We start from the raw sequence: 26574 nt of genomic DNA on the forward strand, positions 1-26574 counted from the left end.
GTGAGAGACAGGGACAGGGGGACAAGATGCAATGACATGGCTTTGGGGCTCTTGAGCCCTGCTTTGCTTATTCATAGGAGAGGAGAGACGCACAGTCAGCTGCTACTGTAGGGGTGGGGAGTCTCAGGCCTGGGGTCCAAATCCAGCCTTGCAAAGTTCCTCAGGTGGCCAGGTGTCAGAAATGGATCATCCTTCCCCTTCACAATCAACACCACAAGGAGACAAAGCTTCAGACTGATGCTACTTTATTTTGCTAGAGACTAGCCTCTCTACAAATGCAGATTCCAGGAAGCTCTCAGACTGCCTCAGGCCCCTAAGCAACTAATCTGCAACCCCTAATCAGAGGAGATGAACTGGAGTGTATTGAAGTTGCAGACAGTTTGGGCATGAACCTGTCAGCCAGACTTGGTTCACAGTGATGCCCCTCCCTTAGGGTGGCTCCCTCCTATGTTGGCTTCCAAGAGTGGCTATCCTGGCAGAGCATCTGAGCCCTGCCTCTAACTTTTCCTGCTTTGCTTTGCAACGCACCCTAGCATCTCTCAAGTCATGCCCCTCTTCCTCCTTCTCCTTCTCCTCCTCCTCAGAAACTTGTGTTCTCATGGTAGAGGGAGGGGGCAGGGACTCAGTCTGGGCCATCTGTTTGTCAAAGCCTTTGGAGGAATCTCTCCCGGTGTCTTGGCTCACTAGGGAGTAGGAGTGTACGAAACCTCACTTACCTGGCTCCGCTGGGTTCCGTGGGGGAGGGGGAGGCGATCCAGTCCTCCCCCCAGAATCCTCAACAGGGGGGAGGTGATCCGGTCCTCCCCCCCCGGAATCCTGCCTGGCCGGCTCCGCTCCATGGCCAGTCTGCAGAGCTGCCGGCCGGGCCGATCCGCAGCAGGGGCCCCATCTGCTGCCGGGCTGCTGCGGATGCAAATGGCATCCTGTGTAGGGTACACCATTTGCATCCCTACGCTAGGCCGTGAAAGGATATGTATATATTTACATAGCCTATCACTGCTAAAGCTGGGACGCAAATGGCGTAGTGGCTGCCATTTGCGTCCCCGCTTTAGCCATGATAGGCTATGTAAATATTTACGTAGCCTATCATGGCTACAGCAGGGATGCAAATGGCAGCCACAGCAGCCCAGAAGACGACCCGGAGCCGCCACCAGAGCCACCGCCGCATCCACTGCCAGGTAGGTCCATTTCGGGGGGCGATTGCGGGGGGTGGCAGGGGGTGAGGCCATTCTGCCACGGATTCCATGGCGGAATTCTCCAACATCCCTACTAGGGAGGGTCCCTCCCCTGAGCTCTGATCTAGCTGCTCCAACTTTGTTTCAGAATCGGAGCTGTCTGACATCTCAAGGCGCTTGGACTCATCCCTGACACCAGGCCTCCTTCCCCAGGTCCCACCTCCTTTCCCCTAACAACTGATAATTTGGTGGTTTCCTGGCTTTAATACAGTTCTTCTCCAGTCTAAAATGTTTTAAATGCCTCTCCTAAAACTCAGTTACTGGCAGTAACAGCTTTAAGCTACAATATGCTGGAATTTTTGGTATGCTTGGCCCCACCCCTTTTGCCCTTGGGCCCGCCCCCTTTGCCTTTTGTGCCACCTGCCATCAGGCCCCCAAGAGCTTCTCTGAAATGGAGTTTGGCCCTTCGGCTGAAAGAGGTCCCCCCCCTGTGCCACACCTCCCCTCTCCCCCCAACACACCTTTTTAATTACAGAAAAGATGCAGCTGGGGGGGTGTATTGCCAACAAAATGCTATGCAGAGCAGAGCAGTCCCAGCAAACTGTGAAGTTCAAGATCACCTTCAAGTTACCTCCACCCTGATTAGGTTATCTCTCCCTTTCCCCTGTTCTCTTTCTAAAGCAGCTCTTGAGAGAAGGCAGCCAGAGTGAGATAGAGAAAGCCCAAATTTGACAGTGTGAAAGGAAAAAATGCTGTGGTCATCATCGAAGATTGTGCAAATGTGCATATATTCACTAGTTTACAAGAGCAGCACCTTTGGGAGCAAAATGCAAGAGCCCCAGTTCCAATGTAAGGGTTAATCCAGGGGAGTGTGTGGTGGGGAGGGGGGAGAGACATAGGGCAGTGTTCCAAATGAAGAAGTCCTGCTTCCTCACTGGTAAATAAAATATTCCTCCCCCTACCTCCAATGTGCCTATAAGTCCGAATAGCCCCATGTTGTTGTTGTTGTTGTTGTTGTTGTTGTTGATGATGATGAAAATGATGATAACATTGACAGAACTTTCCAGAATCTATCCATTCGGGAAGAACTGGGCTCCTATGTAACCAAAGGTATATGATAGAACAGCAGAAGCTACTGCTCTACCAGTAATCTTCAGAAAGGCTTTTTAGTGGAAGGTACTGGTTTTACAGGGATTCCCCCCCCCCCATAACACTTCAGCTCGGTGAGAAAAACACTGGAACATCCTTCTATCCCTCTAGGTCAGAAGAGTCTCAACGAAGCAGGAGACCATGAGCAGAAGCAGGAAGTTGAAATCTTTGAGGACTAGGCGGGAGGTAGATGCAGACGGAATGGCTCGAAAATAGGTGACATTCACAAGGCCAAACTGGGCCCTGGGGAGGTGTCCGTTTATCCAGTCCTGGTAGAAGGCAACGCGGGTGTAGACACCTGGGCGGTTGGGGAGGGCACACAAGTCACCCCAGCTCACGATGCCCACCACAAACCAGGCGCTGTACTCTTGGCAGACCAAGGGACCTCCAGAGTCACCCTAGTTTGAGAAAGGCAGGCAGTGATAGTCCATGTCGTCTGACCTTGCAGCCAACTCCTAATCCAGTTTATGGCCAACTTGCTGCACTGTAAAGATGGCCGCTCCTCACATGCACAACTATCTCTCTCGTGGGCAATCTGCTACTTATTTCTTGTGCCTAATAAAAGGTACGCAAGAATAACTGGCCCTTTTCCTGTGCAGCCTTTGAGCATGAGCAAAGCACCTTTCCCTCAGCCATGGGAAATCCCAACAACACAACTCCTCCTTCAGATTATGGGACAGGACGTCCAGGTGGGAATAACTAAGGTGGAGCTGAAAGTTGCCATTGAAATTTTTTCAGTAAATTTGGGGATGTTTCCCCCAAACAGCACAGCTTACTTTTTCACTACTACTGCCAAGAGTTCTGCGGTCTTGGCAGTAGCAGCAGCAACCCCTCTCCTTGGAGTCTCAGTGGCTGCCATTGCGCACACACAACCATGAAGATTTCCTGGAGCGAAGGCAAGAAGCATCAGCAAAGAGCATCCTTCCCAAATCCGCTGCCTTCCAGCTGTGTTGGATTAAAATTCCCATCATCTCCAGCAAGCATGCTAGCTGTAGGTGATGGGGGTTGTAGTCCAGCCGACACCTGGGAAGGTTGCTGTAGGGAATGGGGGTGAGGTGGATGAGGAAGGACAGCCTCCAGCCACTGTAGAGTGTCAACGCCACTGGGGATATGTTTGCCACTGTCTTCTTCCCAGGGGAGTCTGGGGGCTCCGATTTCAGTGGGGCTGTGAATCCATTCTGGGTTTCAGTCAAAACCAGCCAGAACTCCAAGAGAGCTATCCATGGTGCTGAACCTATTTTGGGGATAGGGTTCAGCACCTTGGATAGCTCCTTTAGAGTTCTAGCTGGGTCTGACTGAAACCCAGAATGGATTCACAGCCCCACTGAAATCGGAGCCCCCAGCCTTCACCACCTCCTTGCCTTTTGATCTCCCAATCTCTCCCCTGATTGGCCAAAATCCCACCTCCAACTTTGTACCCTGAGAACAAGGTGGCAAAGCTGGGGGAGAGCATTTCGGCTCAACCCTTAGCATAACTGAGGGGCCGTGGCTCGGTGGCAGAGCTCCTATTTTGCATGCAGAAGGCCCCAGGTGCAATCCCCAGCATCTCCAGCTGGGGCAGGAAAAATTCCTGCCTGAAATTCTGGACAGCCGCTGACAGTCAGTGTTGACAACATTGGGCTAGATGGACCAATGTTCCTAACTCCTAGGATCTTTTCAGAAATTAACCACTGCCCACCCCAACCTCATCTGCTGACCTCCTCCCAGCAAATGGCTTCATATTATACCAGCACCCAACCTTCCCCACACCAGCCTTCCCCAAGGTGGTGCCCTCCAGATGCCTTGGCCTGCACTTCCCAGCATTCCGGACCATTGACCATGCTAGCTGGGATGGATAGGAGTTGAAGTCCAAAACATCTGGAGGGCACCAGCTTGGAGAAGGCCTCCTCACATTCCCACTGCTGCTCTACCCTGTGCAAGCCTAAAAGCTTCCTCTCTTACCAAACATGCATCTTTCTGTCCTGTAGCATAGCCTGCGCAGAACATGTCATCCTGGATCTCTCGGGCTTTGGGATCGATATTCGTGCCAACATGGTACATGGCATCACAGGACAGTGTGTCTATCAAGGGCAGCTGGATCTGTTGCAGTGTCTTTGGAGCCCCGAGGGAAGCTGGAGGCAAAACATATGATGTCAGGGGAGAAAAAGTGGGAATGAGAAAAGCAAGCAGTGAAGAATAAGTTACCTGGTGGTGCTAGGGGAGGAATGCCAATTCTCCTCCTCCAAGCCTCAAACAAGCTCCGTATTGTCTATACTAGGGCTGTGCAGGGACCCCCCAACCCACTTTGGAGGCCAATATTCAGCTTCTGAATTGGCCCAGACCCACTTTGTCCCAATTTGGACCCAGTCTGACCTGTTTCAGACTCTGGGTCTGAAGTGAGATTTAGACATCCAAGTCGGTGGGGGCCCCACAGCCCTGCGAGCCCCCCCCCCCGCAGCCATGCAAATCCCCTGCTCCTTACCTAGACCCCCGGGGAGCACCCACAGCCATCCTCCTCTCTGAGTGGTCTCCATTTAATTTTAAAATTGCAACACTTCTTCTTCCGGTAAGTAAATGTTGTGTAGATTGCGACTGTAAAGAGTCCATTTATGCCTGTAATGTTGCATAGATAAAATGGTGACCGTTCAAAGAGGACAATGGCTGCGGACACTCCCCAGGGGTCCATGTAAGGGGCTAGGGGCTTGTGTGGCTGGGTGGGGCAGCTCTCCGGATCAGGCTGAAGCTCCTCAAAGCAATTTGGATCAATCTGACATGCTTCAGAGTGCTTCGGCCCAGTCCTGACCCACTCTGGAACTGCACTGCTTCGGTCCAAAGCACCCCGATCCACTTTGGGATTCGGGATTCAGACCACAGTGATGCACAGCCCTAGTCTATACCAGCCTTTCCCAACCTGGTGCTCTCCAGATGGGTTGGACTACAACTCCCATAATTCCCATTAAGAATGGTCAATCTCCCCTTTATGGATCACTGCCTTGTTGTGGCGAAGGGGCTTGCGTAACTCAGTGAAGCCATAAGCTATGCTGTGCAGGGCCACCCAAGACAGACAGGTCATGGCAGAGAGTTCTGACAAAATGTGGTCCACTGGAGAAGGAAATGGCAACCCACTCCAGTATTCTTGCCAAGAAAACCCCATGGAACGTATCACAAGGCTAAAAGATATGATGCCGGAAGATGAGCCCCTCAGGTCGGAAGGTGTCCAATATACTACTGGGGAAGAGCAGAGGGTATTTCCAAGTAGCGCCAGAAAGAGTGAAGCGGCTGGGCCAAAGCCGAAAGGATACTCAACTGAAGATGTGTCTGGTGGTGAAAAGAAAATCCGATGCTGTAAAGAACAATATTGTTTAGGAATCTGGAATGTCAGATCAATGAATCAAGGTAAGCTGGAGGTGGTCAAACATGAGATGGCAATATGGAACATTGACATCTTGGGAATCAGCGAACTAAAATGGACAGGCATGGGCGAATTTAATTCAGGTGACCATCATATCTACTATTGTGGGCAAGAATCCCTTAGAAGAAATGGAGTAGCGCTCATAGTCAACAAAAGGGTTGGAAAAGCAGTACTGGGGTACAATCTTAAAAATGATAGAATGATCTCAGTACGAATCCAAGGCAAACCATTCAACATCACAGTAATTCAAGTCTATACCCCAACCACTGATGACGAAGAAGCTGAGGTTGATCGGTTCTATGAAGACCTACAACACCTTCTAGAACTAACACCAAAAAAAGATGTCCTCTTCATCATAGGGGATTGGAATGCTAAAGTAGGAAGTCAAGAAATCACCGGGATAACAGGCAGGCATGGCCTTGGTGTACAAAATGAAGCAGGACAAAGGCTAATAGAGTTTTGCCAAGAGGAGACGCTGATCATAGCAAACACTCTTTTCCAACAGCACAAGAGACGACTCTACACATGGACATCACCAGATGGTCAATATCGAAATCAGATTGATTATGTCCTTTGCAGCCAAAGATGGAGAAGCTCCATACAGTCAGTAAAAACAAGACCTGGAGCTGACTGTGGCTCAGATCATGAGCTGCTTCTTGCAAAATTTCGGCTTAAATTGAAGAACGTAAGGAAAACCACTAAACCATTCAGGTATGACCTAAATCATATCCCTTATGAATATACAGTGGAGGTGAGGAATAGATTTCAGGGATTAGACCTGATAGACAGGGTGCCTGAGGAACTATGGACGGAGGTCCGTAACATTGTTCAGGAGGCAGCAACGAAATCCATCCCAAAGAAAAAGAAATGCAAGAAAGCCAAGTGGCTGTCTGATGAGGCTTTACAAGTAGCTGAGGAAAGAAGGGAAGCGAAAAGCAAGGGAGAAAGGGGAAGATATATCCAACTGAATGCAGAGTTCCAGAGAATAGCAAGGAGAGACAAGAAGGCCTTCTTAAATGAACAATGCAAAGAAATCGAGGAAAACAACAGAATGGGAAAGACTAGAGATCTCTTCAAGAAAATTGGAGATCTCAAGGGAATGTTTTGTGCAAAGACGGGCATGATAAAGGACAAAGAAGGCAAGGACCTAACAGAAACAGATGAGATTCAGAAGAGGTGGAAAGAATACACAGAAGAACTATACAGGAAAGATCTTAATGTCCCTGATAGCCATGATAGTGCGGTCACTGAACTTGAGCCAGACATCCTAGAGAGTGAAGTCAAGTGGGCCTTAGGAAGCATTAGTAACAACAAAGCTAGCGGAGATGACAGTATTCCAGCTGAGCTATTTAAAATCCTAAAAGACGATGCTGTTAAAGTGCTGCATTCAATATGCCAACAAATTTGGAACACTCAACAATGGCCGCAAGACTGGAAAAGGTCAGTTTACATTCCAATTCCAAAGAAGGGCAACGCCAAAGAGTGTTCAAATTACCGCACAATTGCGCTCATTTCACATGCCAGCAAGGTGATGCTCAAAATCCTACAAGCTAGGCTTCAGCAGTATGCGAACCGAGAAAACTTGGTTGACTACGCGAAAGCCTTTGATTGTGTGGATCACCACAAACTGTGGCAAATTCTTAAAGTGATGGGAGTACCAGACCACCTTACCTGTCTCCTGAGAAACCTGTACGAGGGTCAAGAAGCAACAGTAAGAACCAGACATGGAACAACCGAGTGGTTCAAAATTGGGAAAGGAGTACGACAAGGCTGCATATTGTCACCCTGCTTATTTAACTTATATGCAAAGTACATCATGAGAAATGCTGGGTTGGATGAATCAGAGGTCGGAATTAAGATTGCTGGGAGAATTATCAACAACCTCCGATATGCAGACGATACCACCCTAATGGCAGAAAGTGAAGAGGATCTCAAGAGCCTCTTGTTGAGGGTGAAAGAGGAGAGTGCAAAAGCTGGTTTGAAACTCAACATTAAAAAAACGAAGATCATGGCATCTGGCCCCATCACTTCCTGGCATATAGAAGGGGAAGAAATGGAAGCAGTGACAGATTTTACTTTCTTGGGCTCCAAGATCACCACAGACGGTGACTGTAGCCATGAAATTAAAAGACGTTTGCTCCTTGGGAGGAAAGCTATGGCAAACCTAGACAGCATAGTAAGAAGCAGAGACATCACCTTGCCGACAAAGGTCCATCTAATCAAAGCTATGGTTTTCCCAGTAGTAATGTATGGCTGTGAGAGCTGGACTATAAGGAAGGCTGAGCGCCGAAGAATTGATGCTTTCGAACTGTGGTGCTGGAGAAGACTCTTATGAGTGCCCTGGACTGCAAGGAGGTCAAATCAGTCAATCCTAAAGGAAATCAACCCTGAGTGCTCCTTGGAAGGACAGATACTGAAGCTGAAGCTCCAGTATTTTGGCAACCTAATGAGAAGATAAAACTCTCTGGAAAAGACCCTGATGCTGGAAAAGACTGAAGGCAAAAGGAGAAGGGGACGGCAGAGGATGAGATGGCTAGATAGCATCGCCGATGCAATGAATATGAACTTGAGCACGCTCCGGGAGAGAGCGCAGGACAGGAAGGCCTGGCGTGCTATGGTCCATGGGGTCATGAAGAGTCGGACACAACTGAACGACTGAACAACAACAACAACAACAACAATGGTCAATCTGGAAGGTTGGGCGAAGCAGGTCCACACTGATTGGCAGCAGGTCTACTGAGTTTCAGACAGGGGCCTTTTTCAGCTGTACCCAGAGATGCCATGGATTGCGAGCAAAGGGCTACATGCGCCTGATTTTATCTGATCTCGGAAGCTAAGCAGAGTCAGCCCTGGTTAGTACTTGGATGGGAGATCACCTGGGAATCAGGCTTCCTGCATTGAGGACTCGAATGGTCTTGCAGTTGCTCCAGCCCTGCACCATAGCTCTTCCCCACCTGGATTAACTCCAATCTTCTTATGGCCCAATCTAGCTTCATTGCCTTCCTATGCCTCAGGTCTTCTGCTTCACCCCACAACTCCTCCTCACCTCCATATTGTGGGGCTCCCCATCCTGTCACCCAACATAAGGTGCCACCTGGGAACTGGACCTCAGCATCTGGGAGACAGGCCGGGAGGATGCCTTGGGTGAAGCGAACAGGACGTTCCAACCGGGCCAGAGCTATATCCCCACTGGTCCCATCTCCGGCATAGTCCTTGTGCACAATCACCTGGGAGAGTCTCAGCCACAGAGCATTCGGGTCAGGGTGCAAGAGCTGGTAGTTCCCCAAGTTTGCACGGTAGGCAGAGAGGACTGCCTTCCTGTTGGAAGAAACAACCAAGACTCAGGACTGGGGGGCGGGGATTTGTGAATGGAAAACAAGGTCTATGGTAGCCTTTTGGCTTTTATCCTGCACCTTTACAGAGGTTTCTGCTTCCAGATTCTTTGTGGGATTAAGATGGGCTCCTTTACATGTGCTTTTTTCTGCAGGTTTTCTTTCTCTGCCTTTGTATATACTTCATTACACAATCACTAGATGGTCATAATATTTATGTAGCCTATCACAGCTAAAACGGGAACGCAAATGGCATAGGGGACGCCATTTGCGTCCCTGCTTTAGCTGTGATAGGCTACATAAATATTTACGTAGCCTATCATGGGCTACCATAGGGACACAAATGGTGTCCCCTACTCAGGACGCCATTTGTGTCTTCACCAGCCCAGCAGCAGCCAGAGCTGCAGCTGGGGCCGCAGCCGCAGCCAGGTAGGCTCCGTTTTGCGGAGCTTTCGCAGGGTGGAGGGGCAGGGGGCTCCGTTCTGCCATGGATTCCGGGTGGGCAAATTCACTGGAATTCGGCCCCCCTGGGATCCATGGTGGAATTCTCTAACATCCCTACATTGTGTAGAAAGGCTCGTTTACTGAAATGATGAGTTATAAGTACGACCCACAACAACATTTCTGTTGAAGTCCCCCCTGTTCTGGATTCTAGCCACTTTATTCCACCCTCATTTTCTATTCCCTCCACCCCCAACAGTCAGCATTGTATGGTCACTCAACATGGTGAGTCTTCATTCAGCTATTTGGGGAATTCCCTGCCCCTTAGGATTGGGGGGGGGGGTAAATATTTTGTGTACTTCTGCAAACCTTGGAGTTTCTCTCAAGGCTGCTGTGCATGGATGGTACTATTTAGTCTACATAAGCAACAACACCCACTGCCTGGACACTGGAAATGGAGGGAATGATGCCAGGTTCATATTTGACATGCTGCCCCAGACCATTACCCATCCTGAGCACCTGATGGCAGCCAGCACCCTTGTCCTGGATGCCAGATATCCTGTGCAGGCAGATGTACCCACCATGTTTGTTTACCTGTGGCAGCCATATTGTTTGACAATGTGCCTGAACAGTATCATAAGGAAATATGGTGACTGAGACTGCTGGACCAGTGACTGCCAGGAGTAGCGGAGAAAATGTTGACTGTGGACAAGGAGGAGAATGGGAGAGGAGCTCAGCAGACCTGTCAGAGCAAGTGGGCTGCCTGTTAGGACTCCCGGGTTCTCTTGGTGGGGCGAATAAAGGAGAACTGTAATGAAGACTTGCGAGCAGAAGCCAGAAGCATTGTGGGGACCTAAGGGGACAGGGACTCATTGCAGAACAGCCATAATATCATGCAAGTAACTTAATATGTTCAAAGATAGTTCTGTTAATTTTTCATGAGCAGTTCGGTGGAATTCTGAACATAAGAACATAAGAAGAGCCCTGCTGGATCGGACCAAGCATCCATCTAGTCCAGCATTCTGTTCACACAGTGGCCAGCCAGCTGTCAACCAGGAACCCACAAGCAGGACATGAGTGCAACAGCACCCTCCCACCCATGTTCCCCAACAGCTAGTGTACATAGGCATACTGCCTCTGGTGCTGGAGGTAGCATAGAGCCATCAGGACTAGTAGCCATTGATAGCCTTCTCCTCCAGGAATTTATCTAACCCCCTTTTAAAGCCATCCAAATGGATGGCCATCATTATATGATATGGTAGCAAATTCCATAATTTGCCTATGCGCTGTGTGAAGAAATCCTTTTATCTGTCCTAAATCTCCCACCCATCAGCTTCATAGGTTGACCCCCATTGGGTTCTGGTATTTTGAGAGAGGGAGAAAAATGTCTCCCTATCCATATTCTCCAATGCATAATTTTGTACACCTCTATCATATCTCCCCTTACCCTCCGTTTTCCAAGCTAAACAATCCCAGCTGTTGTAACCTTCCCTTATGGGGGATGTGTGCTTGCATATGTATCCTTATTTCTCCACAAGGGCTAGTGACTTACTTTTTAAAAATAAAAATTGAACACATGGTGAGGGGACTGGAATGTCCCCATGGAGAAGGGGATAGCGTAGACCTTCACAGGCTCCTCTGTAACTACAACCCTGCTTGTGAATTCTTTGAAAATGCTGGGTTAGATCATCAGCCTTCTCTTTCTCCCAGTTACTTACTCGAGGATTGTTCTCCCAGTTACTCACCCAGGGAAGCAATGGGCCGCCGTCAGCACCCATTCAGCATTGATGAGGGTCGCACCACAGGCATGTTTCCCGTTGTACTGGAGGCTGACTTGCCATGGCCAGGCACCACGAGAGGAATCCTCTCCCCCGACAATACGGTTTTGGGTCACCACCTGGCCACACACTGGCAAAACATGCATGAGAGAAACAGAAGTGGCCAGAAAGCCAAAGATCCAACCTGAAATTTCAGAGTTTTCACCAATTTCCCAGGAGGGCATTGCACCCTAAAAGGTGGGCTAGAAATCAATAATGAGGAGGAGGAGGAGGGGGAGGAGGAGGAGAAGTAATAGTCCAGGCAGAGGAGTAAACTCTAGGATGGGAGACAGAAGTGAAAGGATAGGTTATTTTCCTCAAAGACCACTCATCCCGGCACCACTGATTTGCTTCTCATGGCATGCAGCAACCCCACAACACTGGGCACTGCTCAAAGCCAGGTCAGCACCAGGAAAAGCAGCTGATCCTCCCAGTCATGTTCTCCCTGCTGGGAGCAGCATGATGACATCAGTGGGCATGGCCACATCCACTGATGCTATCCGGCCCATGGAAGGCCTGGTGGGGAGCAATCTGGCCTCCCACCCAAATGCTATTCTGCACGCCTAGTCTAGGCAGACTCACTTAGATAAGAACATAAGAGGATAGACCAAGGGACTATCTGAACCATCATTTTCCCCTTTTTTCCAGCTCTATAATATCCTTTTTTAGGTGCTGTGATCAGAACGGTACATAGAATTCTAAGTAGGGCTGTGCACTGCTTCGGCCCCAAGCCTGTGCTCCGTGTTGAAGCGGGCCATTTTGGGCCACCTCCAAGGCAAAGCGGAGGGGGCCCGAAGTGGCCCAGAGAGAAGCGGGTCGCTCTGAAGTGCTTCAGTGTGCTTCAGAGCAATCCGGAAACCCAGCCGCCACACCGCCGCCACAGCCTCCGCCCAGCCCCCACCTTCTTACCTGGGTCCTCTGGATGCATGCCAGCAGCCATCTGGTTGTTCTGGAGGGGGGAGCCATTTTAAAAATGGCCACTCCCTGTATTTCCGAAAATAAAGGGAGCTGCCATTTTTAAAATGGCTCCCACCCTCCAGAACAACAAGATGGCTGCCAGCATGCTTCCAGAGGGGCTAGGAGCTGGCGGCGGAAGTGGCTTCCCCAGAGGCACCAGCCGCCATGGCAGCATCGGCAGAGGCTTTCCTGGTGGCAGCCACGGCAACGGTGGCTCCCCCCAGCAGCACTGGCAACAGCGGTGGTGGCAGCAGCTCCCCCGCCCCAGAACAAAGGCCCAGGTAAGGAGCTGGGGGCTGGGCAGTGTGTTGGCGGAGAGGAGGCAGGATTCTGATGTCTGAATCCTGCTTCAGCTTTAGACCAAAGCAAGTCAGGGGGCCCCGAACTCAGCCTGAGCTGAATCAGGCCTGCCTCTGAAGCCCCAAAGCAGCCTCTGAGTCAGATCAGGGGTCTATGTTGTTGTTCAGTTGTTAAGTTGTGTCTGACTCTTCGTGACCCCATGGACCATAGCATGCCAGGCCTTCCTGTCCTCCGCTCTCTCCCGGAGTGTGCTCAAGTTCATATCCATTGCATCGGTAATGCTATCTAGCCATCTCATCCTCTGCCGTCCCCTTCTCCTTCTGCCTTCAGTCTAGGGATGGACGAAAGGGACTTACCTCGTCCCGCAGCTTGCTTTGCGGTGGGGGGGAGGCGCTTCGGTTCTCCCCCCGAAGTTCAGGGGAGGGGGGGGAGGCGCCCCGCCTCGCCCGGCTGAAATTCAGGCCGGGGGGGAGGCGCCCCATCCCTCGCCGGCGAAATTCAGGCCGGGTAGGAGGACCCCGTCTACCCGGCCGCGAAAAAATAAGTAAAAAAAAAACATACACACACACACCCGTGATAGGCTACATAACATGGCGGCTCCCATGGGGACCACCATTTGTGTTCCTTATTTTGGCACGTCTAGTCTACGTAAAGATTTACGTAGACTACGGCAAAAATAAGGGCAACGCAAATAGCGTTCCCTTATTTTCGCCGTAGTCTACGTAAATCTTTTCGTCGACTAGACGTGCCAAAATAAGGAATGCAAATGGCGGTCCCCATGGGAGCCGCCATTTGCGTACGTGCTTTTTTTTTTTTTCCAAAGTCACCCGTGATAGGCTATGTGACGATTTACGTAGCCTATCACGGCTGACTTCGGAAATCTAGCCGTGATAGCCTACGTAAATCGCTACGTAGCCTATCACGGGTGTTTTTGTTTGTTTTTTTACTTTACTTTTTTTTTTTGCAATGGCGGCGGTGGCAGCCGGTCAGGAGACCGGCCCCCGCCCCCGACGAAACGCCGCCGAAATGCTGCCAGGACCCGCCGCCGAGAGGGACATTCGCCAAAGGTAAGTCCCATCCCGGGGGGGGCGGGGGGCCGGCGGAGAATTTCCCCAACACTTTCGGGGGGGCAAATGCATCGGCACTCGGCCTCCCGAAGATTCATGGAGAAATTCTCCGCCAACCCTACTTCAGTCTTTCCCAGCATCAGGGTCTTTTCCAGAGAGTTTTCTCTTCGCATTAGGTGGCCAAAATATTTGAGCTTCAGCTTCAGTATCTGTCCTTCCAATGAGCACTCAGGGTTGATTTCCTTTAGGACTGACTGATTTGACTAGGGATGTACGAAACACTTACATGGTTTCGTCCAGGGACATCCGCGGTGGGGGGGAGGTGCTCCATCCCTCCCCACGAAATCCTCAATGGGGGGAGGAGGCGATCCGTTCCTCCCCCCCCCCGGAATCCTGCCTGGCCAGCTCCGTTCCACGGCCAGGCCGCGGAGCCGCCAGCCGGGCCAACCCTCAGCGGGGCCACCAGCCGCTTCCGGGCTGCTGCAGACGCAAATGGTATCCTGAGTAGGGGACGCCATTTGCGTCCCTATGGTTGCCCGTGATAGGCTACGTAAATATTTACGTAGCCTATCACGGGCTACCATAGGGACGCAAATGGCGTCCCCTACTCAGGATGCCATTTGCGTCTGCAGCAGCCCAGCAGCAGTGGAAGCTGCCACTGCCGCCGTCACTGGAGCCACCGCCGCAGCCGAAGCTGCAGCCGGAGCCGCAGCCAGGTAGGCTCCATTTCGCAGGGCTTTCGCGGGGTGGTGGGGTGGGTTGCTCTGTTCCACCACGGATTCCGGGGGGCTGAATACACTGGAATTCGGCCCCCCTGGGATCCGTGGTGGAATTCTCTAACATCCTTAGATTTGACCTCCTTGCAGTCCAGGGGACACATAAGAGTCTTCTCCAGCACGACAGTTCGAAAGCATCCATTCTTCGGCACTCAGCCTTCCTTATAGTCCAGCTCTCACAGCCATACGTTGCTACTGGGAAAACCATAGCTTTGATTAGATGAATCTTTGTCGGCAAGGTGATGTCTCTGCTTCTTACTATGCTGTCTAGGTTTGCCATAGCTTTCCTCCCAAGGAGCAAGCGTCTTTTAATTTCATGCCTACAGTCACCGTCTGCGGTGGTCTTGGAGCCCAAGAAAATAAAATCTGTCACTGCCTCCATTTCTTCCCCTTCTATATGCCAGGGAGTGATGGGGCCAGATGCCATGATCTTCGTTTTTTTAATGTTGAGTTTCAAACCAGCTTTTGCACTCTCCACTTTCACCCTCAACAAGAGGCTCTTTAGATCCTCTTCGCTTTCTGCCATTAGGGTGGTATCGTCTGTGTATCTGAGGCTGTTGATAATTCTCCTGGCAATCTTAATTCCAACCTGTGATTCATCCAACCCGGCGTTTCTCATGATGTACTCTTCATATAAATTAAATAAGCAGGGCAACAATATACAGCCTTGTCATACTTTTTTCATAATTGTTTCCCAGTTTTGAAACAATTGGTTGTTCTTACTGTTGCTTCTTGACCCTCGTACAGGTTTCTCAGGAGACAGATAAGGTAGTCTGGTACTCCCATCTCTTTAAGGATTTGCCACAGTTTGTGGTGATCCACACAATCAAAGGCTTTCGCGTAGTCAATGAAGCAGAGATAGACGTTTTTCTGGAATTCTCTTGCTTTCTCCATGATCCAGCGAATGTTGGCGATTTGATCTCTAGTTCCTCTGACTCTTTGAAACCCAGCTTGTACTTCCGGTAGTTCTCGGTTCACATGCTGCTGAAGCCTAGCTTGTAGGATTTTGAGCATCACCTTGCTGGCATGTGAAATGAGCGCAATTGCGCGGTAGTTTGAACACTCTTTGGCATTGCCCTTCTTTGGAATTGGAATGTAAACTGACCTTTTCCAGTCTTGTGGCCACTGTTGAGTGTTCCAAATTCTGGGGGTCTATGCACAGCCCTAATTCTAAGTATGGTCACACCATGGATTTATATATGGACAGTATGATATTGGCAGTTTCATTCTGAATTCCTTTCCCAATTAGGCCTAAAATGAAGTTTGCCTTTTTTACACCAGCTGCACAATGGCTTGACACTTTCATCGAGCTGTCCAGCAGAACCCCAAGATCTCTTTGCTGATCGGTGACATGCAATGCCCACCGTTCAGCAAGATATCCCCAGAATAAGGATGGGAGAACCTGAGATGCCCAGGCTCACTGAAATTCTCTGAACTTTACTCCAAAGTTCAGTTTGGCTCACTTACCTGTCTGAGTGCCATTTTCTGTATCTCCTAGAAATCAATGGGACAGAGAAGAAAGAGGAGTTGTGAGTTGCCGGTTAATGGGAAGCTATGGTATTTTCCAAAGCAAACTTGGGACCACGGATGAACGAAGAAGCAAACAACAAACAAGCCTATCTTGTAACATTAGGTTGAGTGCTTCAGCTTCTGATAAAAATTAGAGCCGGGGGGGGGGGGGGGTTCAAGTGATTAAAAAGGTTTCAGATGAATTGTTTCAGTTTTAAACAATTAATTGTTTATTTAAGAGTTAAACCATTCATTAACAACAGGCAAAACTATACATCAAAGGTGGGGAACTGTTTCTTCATGGGGGTGGGCAGATGATCCCCATCCAGCCCTCCACATGGGCTGAATGCTGTTAGGTGTCATGGTCCTGCCCCTGCTGTCAGGGGCCTGGCCACTCCTTCCCTCATCTGGCCCCCAGTGGCTCATTGGGGCTCGTATTGGTCATCTTAATTCGGCCCTGCCAGGGCTGGGTGTGCCCCATCTCGTCTGATCTTGGACGCTAAGCAGGGTCAGCCCTAGTTAGTACTTGGATGGGAGACTGCCTGGGAATTAGGCTTTCTGAACTGAGCAGGGGGTTGGACTCGATGGCCTTGCAGGCCCCTTCCAACCCTATGATTCTATGACTTCTATGTTATTCGAAACAAGAGCCGTGTTCAGAATGCCACACAGGAACCTGTACCTCCATGTTTTATCTAACCTCCTTTTAAATTTCCATGGCAATTATGCCTGGCCGCACACACACTGATGAGCATATCTGCTGCAAAGCACAAAGCAAATGCATTTTCAAATGTTCCAGTAGAGAGATACTCACTGCTTTGAGCTTCATTTTCCAGGACACCTGAGCAAAGAACGAAAAAGTGATGTCAGAGGCAGACTTGGAGAACCAGATTATTAGGCATATATAAAGAAGAACCAGGAAGAGAAACTAAACAAAAACCTTAATGTGAAAACAAAATGTAAACAGAACGTGCCCTTTAGGTCATAAAAGCCAGTGTAGTTTGGTCAGGGCTGGATTGGCAGGTAACCCAGGTGACCACGTGAGGCTCCAGGTTCAGGGGGAACCTGGCATATGCTACTTGCTCCACTAAACACTCATCAGCTGAAACAAATACTACAAATGATCCATCTTCTAAAACAGGCAACTCATTTCTTGTTTTAGAGTTTAATTTCCAGGAAAATATACAGCTTTAGTACCCATTCAACAAACAATAGTTTGTGACCAGATCCATTCACAAAACTCTATCAGCCTAGAAGACAGGGAGAAATCATGTATACCGGCTAACCCCAACCCAGGGCTTACCAGCTGTGTTGGACTACAACTGCCATCATCCTCAGCCAGCATGGCCAATGGTCAGACATGCTGGGAGTTGTAATCCAAGACAGCTGGATGGCACCAGGTTGCGGAAGTCTGATGTATACAAAATTGTGCTTCAAGGTTGTGAAATGGGCTACAAATATAATTTACAATAAGAAATTCATAGGAACAGAAGGGCCTGGGAACCTGTCACCCTCCAGATGTTGCTGTACTACAACTCCCATCATCACTGACCACTGGCCATGCTGGCTGAGGATGGTGGCAATTGGAGTCCAACAACAACTGGAAGGCCACAGGTCACTGACTTCTGTTCTGAAAGAGTCTGCTTTATTTCAGCAGAGCAGAGGGGCTTTCTTCAAATGGAGCTTTTATCCTGCGATTGAGACTGCTCCTTAATGGAAGTTTGTAGGCTCTTTACACACCACCAAGGCGTCTCCTGCACTAAATGCCCTTTGTTCCAATTTTAAAATAGGTCGCAGATAATGAGCTATAAAATTACCCCGTTGTGTTCCACTTGAGTTCCCTCCGTGAAAAGAGGAAAAGCGGCAAGAAGAGGAGAGACAGCAATGAAAGATAATGGAAGACTCAGATACAGGGAGAAGGAGGGGGAAACGGGAAGGGGAACAGGAATCATAGAATCATAGAATAGTAGGGTTGGAAGGGGCCTACAAGGCCGAGTCCAACCCCCTGCTCAATGCAGGAATCCAAGTCAGAGCATCCCTGACAGATGGCTGTCCAGCCTCGTCTTGAAGGCCTCCAGTGTGGGAGAGCCCACCATCTCCCTAGGTAACTGGTTCCATTGTCATATTGCTCTAATGGTCAGAATGTTTTTCCTGATGTTCAGCCAGAATCTGGCTTCCTGTAACTTCAGCCCATTATTCCGTGTCCTGCACTCTGGGATGATCAAGAAGAGATCCTGGCCTTCTTCTCTGTGACAACCTTTCAAGTACTTGAAGAGTGCTATCATATCTCCCCTCAGTCTTCTCTTCTCAAGGCTCAACATGCCCAGTTCTTTCAGTCTCTCTTCATAGGGCTTTGTTTCCAGTCCCCTGATCATCTTTGTTGCCCGCCTCTGAACCCTCTCCAGTTTGTCTGCATCCTTCTTAAAGTGTGGTGCCCAGAACTGGACACAGTACTCCAGATGAGGCCTAACCAGTGCTGAGTAGAGGGGAACTAGTACTTCCCGGGATTTGGAAGCTATGCTTCTATTAATGCAGCCCAAAATAGCATTTGCCTTTTTTACAACCACATCACATTGTTGGCTCATATTCAGCTTGTGATCGACAACAATTCCAAGATCCTTCTCACTTGTAGTGTGGTTGAGCCACGTATCCCCCATCTTGTAACTGTGCATTTGGTTTCTTTTTCCTAGGTGCAGAACTTGGCATTTATTCCTAGGAAGAGGGTGAATAAGAGAGTTTAATTTGTGATCCTGCATTTAAAATGGAAGCAGAAAGCCCCATTTTAAATGCAGGATTTTAGGCTGGTGTAGAGATGCCCAGGGATTGGATATAAAAACACAACAGACACACACAAACACACACATGCACACATAAAGAGGCAAGATATTCTTGAATTTTAGCAAAGCAGTAACAAGGCGGCAGACTAGAGAGAAGCTGAGAACAGCAATGGAAGATGAATCGGGTAATTTCTGGAAAGAGATGTTCCAAGGCCTATCAGGAATTCAAATCCTGTGGGCCAGGAGCCCTGCTTGTTGCCCCCACATATGTGGAATTTGGGCAGTGGTTAGTCAGTACTCATAAAAAAGGCATTCTGCATATGCTCAGAGAACTCGCATCTTTGTTACTGGGTTCCAAAAGGGTTCTGAAATGAATTGGAGATTTGAGGAAAGCTGCCGGATGTGTTGGTGCCCTGGTTCTTTTTGTTCTAGTATTGACACCACAGCCCGCAGAGACATACGCTTCCTCTGCGTTGAGGAATGCCTGCCTGGGGTCTTAGGGTTCTCTGTTGCAGCATGGCAGGGGAAGGAATGGTGAAGAACTGCAAGAACTGCTAGCTGTCTTAAGACACACCTTTCCCTTCTTTTGAGCTCAGGAGATTCTGGTGTGAGCATTCCAAACCACACCTTTATGTGGGTCTGGCTTAGAAAACACAATGACAACAAAACCCATTGGTCATGTGAAAACATGTTGTGTGCTGAAGATCTGTCATTACAGAGGCTCTTTGGGGATTCTAGTTCAGTTTCCTTATCTTCGGCCTCGCTCTCACAGGCAGCAGGCACATTCTCTCCCATCGGAAATACAGACATGCTTGGAATACCTTCCTTACAGCCAACCCTCACTTGGCAGTTGGCACCCTCCAGATGTGTTGGATTACAACACCTAGCATCCCCCCCATGTTGCCATATTATTCTGCAAAGGAGTACTGCTTAAGCCTGTCCAATTAAACATGGGAGGGGGTGTCCTCCTACTCCACTTGCTGTATGCATGTCCTCCGCTGATTTAAAAGCCAAAAAACTAGAGATGTACAAAATTATGCATGTGTGGAGAAAGCAGATAGGGGGTCATTTTTCTCCCTCTCTCAAAATACTAGAACGTGAAGGCATCCCATGAAGCTGATTTGTGGGATATTCAGGATAGATGAAAGGAAGTCCTTCTTCACACAGTGCATAGTCAAACTATGGAATCCACTTCCACAAGATGTCGTGATGGCCGCCAATTTGGATGGCTTTAAAAGGAGGTTAGATAAAACCTGGAGGAGAAGGCCATCAACAGCTACTAGTCCTGATGGCTATGTGCTGCCTCCAGTACCAGAGGTAGTAAGCTTATGTACACCAGTTGCTGGGGAACATGAGTGGGAGGGTACCCTTGCACTCATGTTCTGCTTGTGGGTTCCTGGTCAATAGCTGTTTGGCCACTGTGTGAATGGAATGCTGGACTAGATGGACCCTTGGACTGCTCCAGCAGGGCTCTTCTTATGTTCTTAGGGTAATGCTTCATTTGGTTAAAAGTTATGCTAGAAAAACAAAATTGTCCTACAACATAAGGGGGTTCCGATCCCCCTCCCCAAGGTATTGAAAGAACGCATGAGCACGGTCACAGGTCTGAGTAGGCCAGCCCCATCACACCTGCCACCAATCCACAAAGTGGCATCCCACCCCCACTATGTCCACATCTTTGGCCAACTTCTGAAGCACTGCCTGTAAGTTCATACAGTTATTCCACTCATGGGTGGTGGTGGTGGTGGTGGTGTGGTGGTGATGATGTGTCCAGGATTCCCCCCCTCATGTGGAGGAACTCTATGCATGTACATCAATATGTGCATAGAACCCCTTCACATGGGAGCTGAATGTATGCACATTAGGAGGGCATGACTGCTGCACATATTGGCAGAGGGGTAGGGTGGCCACGTGTCCTACTTTGCAGAGGGCAGTCCTCTATTTGAAGCACTGTCAGAAAATAGTGCTCTAGTTGAAGGTGTCCTCTATTTGATGAGATGCATGGTTCAAATCTGCTTGAAAGAAGAAGAGCCCCAAGAATGGAGAGCAGGAGCCTTGACGTTTCTGGACTGAGCAGGCACACAGGTCACCTGGTCAGTCTTCCTCATTACAGTGAGATTTTCTGTATTTCTGTATGAATTATAGTTATTATTTCTAAATTTGCACCAATGCATGTATATCCACACATGCAAACATGATGCAAATTCTGCAAATTGGTGCCCTCTCTAGCCCTCATTTTTGGCAACGCATCAGTGACCACCCTACAGAGGGGGCAGGGCTAAGGCCCATAACCCTTGCCATGCATTCTTTCAGCGCATGGTGAGGGCTCATTTTGAACCTTTCCTAGATTAACATCAAATGAAAACATGCTTCAGCAGTCTCTCTGAGTGGAGTGTGAAATGGCAGGCTATGAACTGCAGGGTACCTTAGGACTAAACTACCCCAGCAATAAATGAATTTTTGTATTTAAGACTGAAGTTCTTTTAAACATGCAAATAAAACTGGCTTTCCGGGTGCAAAGCTGATTGTTATCAGCCATGCAGGAGAAAGCTAGCAACCCATTGCAACTAAATGTTGACAAGGCATTCCCACCTGACAAAAACAAGACAAAATAGGAGCAGGGGATTGGATCCAAGCTAACTAAATTAAACATAGACCCCACTGAAATCAACAGGACAACTTAGCCATGATGTAAGTCCCATTGATTTCAATGGGAACTAAGTGAAACTAACAACATGATCCTACACTGGACTACTCAGAAGTAAGTTCTATTGATTTCAATTAGTCTTACTCCCAGGTAAGTGGATACAGGATTTCAGCCTAACTTAGAATGGATCTCATGTAGTCATCCCCCCCAAGGGGGGGTACCAGAAAACATGGAGTCTTTCTAATAAATCTGGAATATACACAGATGGGGTCAACCTGTGCCTGGACTTTATAACTTCAAACTAAATGCTCCTCCATACCAAAACATTGAAATAAAATTAAAATGAATGTACACTGAAAATGAATGTATCAGGGAGAAAACTAAGCTATGACTATTCCCAAAGACATGTAGTTTTCTATGTGTAGGGACACTTCTTTATTTTGGTGTGGAGGGTTATTCAGTCATGTGAACTTCCACCTGCAGTCTGAAGTGGTACAGTCCAGGCACAGCTTAATCACCTCATCTTCTATTTGTGAGAACCAAACCCTAGATCAATGGTGGGGAACATGTGGCTCTCCAGATGTTCACAGAATCATAGAATGGTAGGGTTGGAAGGGGCCTATAAGACCATCGAGTCCAACCTCCTGCTCAGTGCAGGAACCCAAGTCAAAGCATCCTTGACAGATGGCTGTCCAGCTTCATCTTGAATGCCTCTAGTGTAGGAGAGCCCACCACCTCCCTGGGTAATTGGCTTCATTGTCGTATTGCTCTAACAGTCAGGAAGTTTTTCCTGACGTTCAGCCGGAATCTGGCTTCCTGTAACTTGAGCCCATTATTCTGTGTCCTGCACTCTGGGATGATCGAGAAGAGATCCTGGCCTTCTTCTCTGTGACAACCTTTGAAAGGTTGTCACAGAGAGGAAGGACAGGATCTCTTCTTGATCATCCATCCCAGAGTGCACCATCCAGATAACTTTGGTTACTGGTTGGTTTAAAAGTGCAATAGATAAATAGTTTCCAAGAGGCACTTATTGTCAGGCAAATTTTGAAGGATGAAGGAGAGGGGGTAGCATTTGGTTTCCATCGTCTCTCTTAATAGCTGAACACGTGGAAGAAGTGTGCATTTCCCAGAAGGTCTTGCTGTGAATCCAGTGTATGAAAGAGGATTAATATGTGTCAATGACCTGAACAAAATAAACTCCTCTGGCAGCGTTTTCCACCAAAGGAGAGCGTGCCCAGCTCATGGGGCAAGTAAGACCAATGTGGAAGCATCACAAACATGCCACTGATGAACTGTGGCCACTGATCCCAGCCTGCTTCTCTCATGGCCTAAGGGCTGAACTAGATGCGATGCAGGCAATTTGCATCGGGCAGCAGCTTAGCTGCTCTCAGCAACGCAGCTGCGTCCCTCGGACAGAACAACGCTGGGATCTACATTACAGCATGGGCTTTTCTACACAAGGCAGTGATCGTGTGGTTGTCATTCCCTACACATGGTTGTTTATGGGTTCTTTAAATGGCGTCGTGACCCTCCACTTTTGCTCCTGTGTCTAACCGTCACTTTGGGCAAGGGTTTTTTGTTTTTGTTGTTGTTGTTTACATCTGGGAAAATGTGTCATTTAACTGTAAAAATGAAAGGAAGTGCGATTTCCTTTTGCGTATTTGTGCTATTCCACCCTGCCACAGTGCCACAGGTTATGTAGCGGAGAAAAAGAAACACTCCTCGTGGAATGCTTGGATCTCAATTTTGTGACAAAAATGAAAGCAGATACAGCAGATTAGGAGCTAATTAACAGACGTGTGGAGAAAAGCTACATGACATAGTGTCCTTCCCAAGGGCATTCTTTGGAGGGAGGATGATGGTTATTGGCCATAGCCTCTCCCAGGGAGCTGACTGCTGAAAGTAGTCAAGCTCCCACTTCTTTGCTCATTTATTTATTAATAGTTGTTGTTGTTATTGTCATCGTCGTCGTCGTCATCGCAATTATATCCCACCTTTTTGCCTCTTCCAAGGAACCCAAGGGGGTATACTTGATCCTCCTCTCCTCCATTTCATCCTCATAGTATCCCTGTGAGGTAGGGATGTACAGACCGTGTAAAATCTGCTTCGTCTGCATTTCGCGGATTGGTAGGTGCCCTTCATTCCATTGTCTGCCCACAGAAGGATGTGAATTTTTTTTTTCAGTCATGCGGAAAAATATGCAAATTATTACGTAACTATTTACATAAGTTTCTACATAATTTACCTTAGTACGTAACATTTAGCATATTGTCCCCCATTCCATTCAATGTTTCCTCAGCAGAAATGTACGTATTTTCTCATGAATTTATATGCATAAATTTTGGGAAAGTAAAAAAAATCATCCAAAAGTCCACGGACTCCGTGCTGCCTGAGGGATCACTCCGCAGCAGATTCCACAGGTTGAAGTCCTAAAATCCAAGCTCATTTTAGTCCGTCTCAGGTTTCTCCAGCATCTCCACTGTGAGGTAGGTTAGGGTGAAAGTCAGTGACTGGCCCACAGATACCTAGTGAGCTTCATGGCCCAGTGGGTATTAGAACACAGATCTCCCAAGTCCCAGTCCGATACTGTAACCATTACACCACACTGTCTCTCTTATGCCCCTCCATTCCCCCAAAAGGAGCACAGAGAAGCTTACAAATATTAAGAAAACAAATACCAATAAAACAATCCTAGAATCACACTCTCTCACTAAAACAATTAGATTACAACAATAATAATCTAACCTAAAAATGACAAAACCAACAAACCTGGAGCCAAATTCCTGTATAAATAAAAAGGTATTTTATCTATTTTTAAAAACGGTCACAGTGGGGGATAAACATACCTCTCCAGGAAGGGAGTTCCAGGAATGGGAGGTGGGATGCCACAGAGAATGCTCTCTCTCACGTCCCCATCCTCCTCTCCTCATTTATGGGGAGGACCATCAACAGGGCATCCCCTGCAGATCAGAGAGCCCTGGTTGGCTGCTAAAGGGAGAGATGTTCCCTCAGGTATCTGAGTCCCCAGTCATTAAGAGCTTTATATGCTTCAGTTGTGCTTGGTAACTTACTGGCTTTCAGGATAGGTGTAATATTATGTTTCCTAGCCACTCCTATCAGCAGCCAGGCTAGCAGTGCATTCTGCTTCCAGACAGTCTTCTAGGGCAGCCCCACATTGCAATAATCTATCCAAGATGTTGCCAGAGCATGGACAATGAACTATCTGAAATGCAAAAAAATGCTGTAGCTGGTCCTCCCCATTAACCAGAGCCTGTGGTTGTTAAGGGGGGAACATTCCGCCACTTCATATGTAAAGGTAAGACCAAAAACACACACAAAAACCCATCTTAAAACCCACCTACTTACACCCCTCCTTGGAAAGTCACCAGATATTTCACACACAGGTGTGCGCGCACATGCACGCGCACACTTTTGCAGGGGAACAAATGGGCCTGTGAAAGTGAAGGGAATACTTGCCCCAGCTTGAAAAGTAAATGCCTGCTAAAAAATAATCATTTTCAAGCAGTGATGGGCAGTGCCAGTCCAAGACATTTTTCTGCCTGGGGCAAAAGACAAGATGTCCTCATGCCTTTCTATGCCACATATAGAATCCAAATGAACCGGAAAGTGAATCTCATTTCAGCACTGCTTGCGGGAGTGTTTTCTCCACACACATGGGAGCAGAAGGCTAGCTTAAGGGATGCAGGGGAGGCTAGTTTAAGGAAGTCGGGGGAAATGGAGAAGGGCTGCCACTCTGCCTCAGGGGACTGCCTCTAGGGACGTCAGAGAAATCTGCAACAGAACTAAATGAGTTTGGATTTTCATGAATCCAACCTGCAGATTCTGCAGCAGACTGGCCTTTCCCCTGTCAGATAGATTGCATGGACTTGAGGACCATTTTTCTAACTTTCCTGAATTTCGCGCAAATTTCTTCATAGAAAAATATCCACACACAAAAATTAAACTGCCAAAAATGTGCATTTCCCCCATAGACTAAAGTATGAAAATGAGCATCTGGGGAAACAAAGAAACCCCATCTTAGAGCTTCCTTCTCCCAATCTGGGCCAAATACCAGTTGAGCTGGTAATGAAATGGTCAATTGGCAGACCTACTCACCCACTCCCATTCACACTGCACTCCATTCTGCTTCCAGACAGTTCCAGTTGCCTGTCCCCACATCAGGAGTCCTGGTTCCCAGCAGGCGCTATTTCCCTCCCAGAGCTAAGGACTGAATCCTGTTGCCTTGCCGATCCTCTTTCATGATCCCATCTTTTTCCATACACACTCATACACACTTACACTCCAGAGTAGTGAACTGAGCATAGACTCTTTGTTCCTACTCTCTCACACACTTGAGAAACCCAAGTAAGAGCATGTGTTGAAACAGTGGGGCAATTCCACCTTCTCAGCCATCTTCACTCCTTACCACATCATGAGCTTTTTTTAAAAAAAAAAAAACCCACTGGAAATTATAATTAATATATATTCAGTTTTCACAAGCATCCCTATATCTTCCTATTCTCATCCCACCGTCGGAGACAGGACCGAGGATATGGAATGCCACTGCAGAAGCTACACAGCTCCACAGAATAGAAAATACAGTCCTATAGAATCAACTGTCTTTGAAACAGAGTGATATGTTTGGATGGGGAAATAATCCATATATACCTAACCTCCTAGGCCCTGCTGCTGCTTTCTTGGGTCTAAACATAAAATGTGGTTCTCTTGGAAGGAAACTCCTCAAGAAGCCAGGAGAACAAGTCCCCGGACACCCCAGCTGAGAACCACCACCCTCTTTGCTTCAGTCAGAGAAACAGGATCTTGCACACGCACACACACACCATGCTGCATTACTTACCCTGTATCAGAGGAAGCATGGAGAGGCAAAAGAAGGCAGGGAGAGGGCTTCTCATACTGCAGACGGGCCCTGCTTCACCTCCAAGGGAGCAGGGCAGTCTCAAACCTATGACCCTCCAGGTTTGCTTCTGTACACTAGAAACTAGGAGTACACTAAACACACAGCCACTTCCTGGCAGCCTCTTGGGAGAATGTGACCCAACCTGTCTGCCCACCCAGCATGTTTTCTGTCCCCTCCAGGTAATCACGCCCTCCTGGCCTTCTGTTCCCTTCCTAGTCTTATCAGACTTTGCTGCAACATTCATAGAGGAGTTTGGACAATTCAGATTCCCAGACATAAGGGTTGTTTCAAAGAAATAAGGTGCAGTTCCAAGCAAGCAAG

The 26574-nt window shown here is 48.3% G+C and overlaps 1 protein-coding gene across 1 annotated transcript; it reads right to left on the reverse strand.

The window, feature by feature from the left end:
- Positions 1 to 230: 230 nt before the first annotated feature.
- LOC146341910 (serine protease 27-like) lies at positions 231 to 26414 on the reverse strand. The gene is made up of 7 exons (XM_084805247.1): positions 26194 to 26414; positions 16726 to 16752; positions 15873 to 15899; positions 11234 to 11396; positions 8762 to 9033; positions 4266 to 4435; positions 231 to 2722 (listed from the first exon to the last, which is right to left on the reverse strand). Exons 1-7 carry the CDS (start codon positions 26246 to 26248, stop codon positions 2432 to 2434), a joined length of 1005 nt encoding a protein of 334 aa, XP_084661373.1. The 5' UTR covers positions 26249 to 26414; the 3' UTR covers positions 231 to 2431.
- Between the last annotated feature and the right edge of the window lie 160 nt (positions 26415 to 26574).

The sequence above is a fragment of the Heloderma suspectum genome, chromosome 6, assembly GCF_057233095.1.
Source record: "Heloderma suspectum isolate Gila_16-S chromosome 6, 16-S_ref, whole genome shotgun sequence".
In the NCBI taxonomy this organism is placed as follows: Eukaryota; Metazoa; Chordata; class Lepidosauria; order Squamata; family Helodermatidae; genus Heloderma; species Heloderma suspectum.

What these genes read in the sequence shown, in the direction of transcription:
- LOC146341910 (XM_084805247.1), bottom strand. Translation starts at nt 26,248, where the DNA reads ATGAGAAGCCCTCTCCCTGCCTTCTTTTGCCTCTCCATGCTTCCTCTG. An exon ending in GGAAAATGAAGCTCAAAGCA is followed by an intron (nt 15,900 to 16,725) that starts GTGAGTATCTCT and finishes ATTGATTTCTAG; the next exon opens with GAGATACAGAAAATGGCACT. An exon ending in GCGGCCCATTGCTTCCCTGG is followed by an intron (nt 9,034 to 11,233) that starts GTGAGTAACTGG and finishes TTCTTCCAACAG; the next exon opens with GAAGGCAGTCCTCTCTGCCT.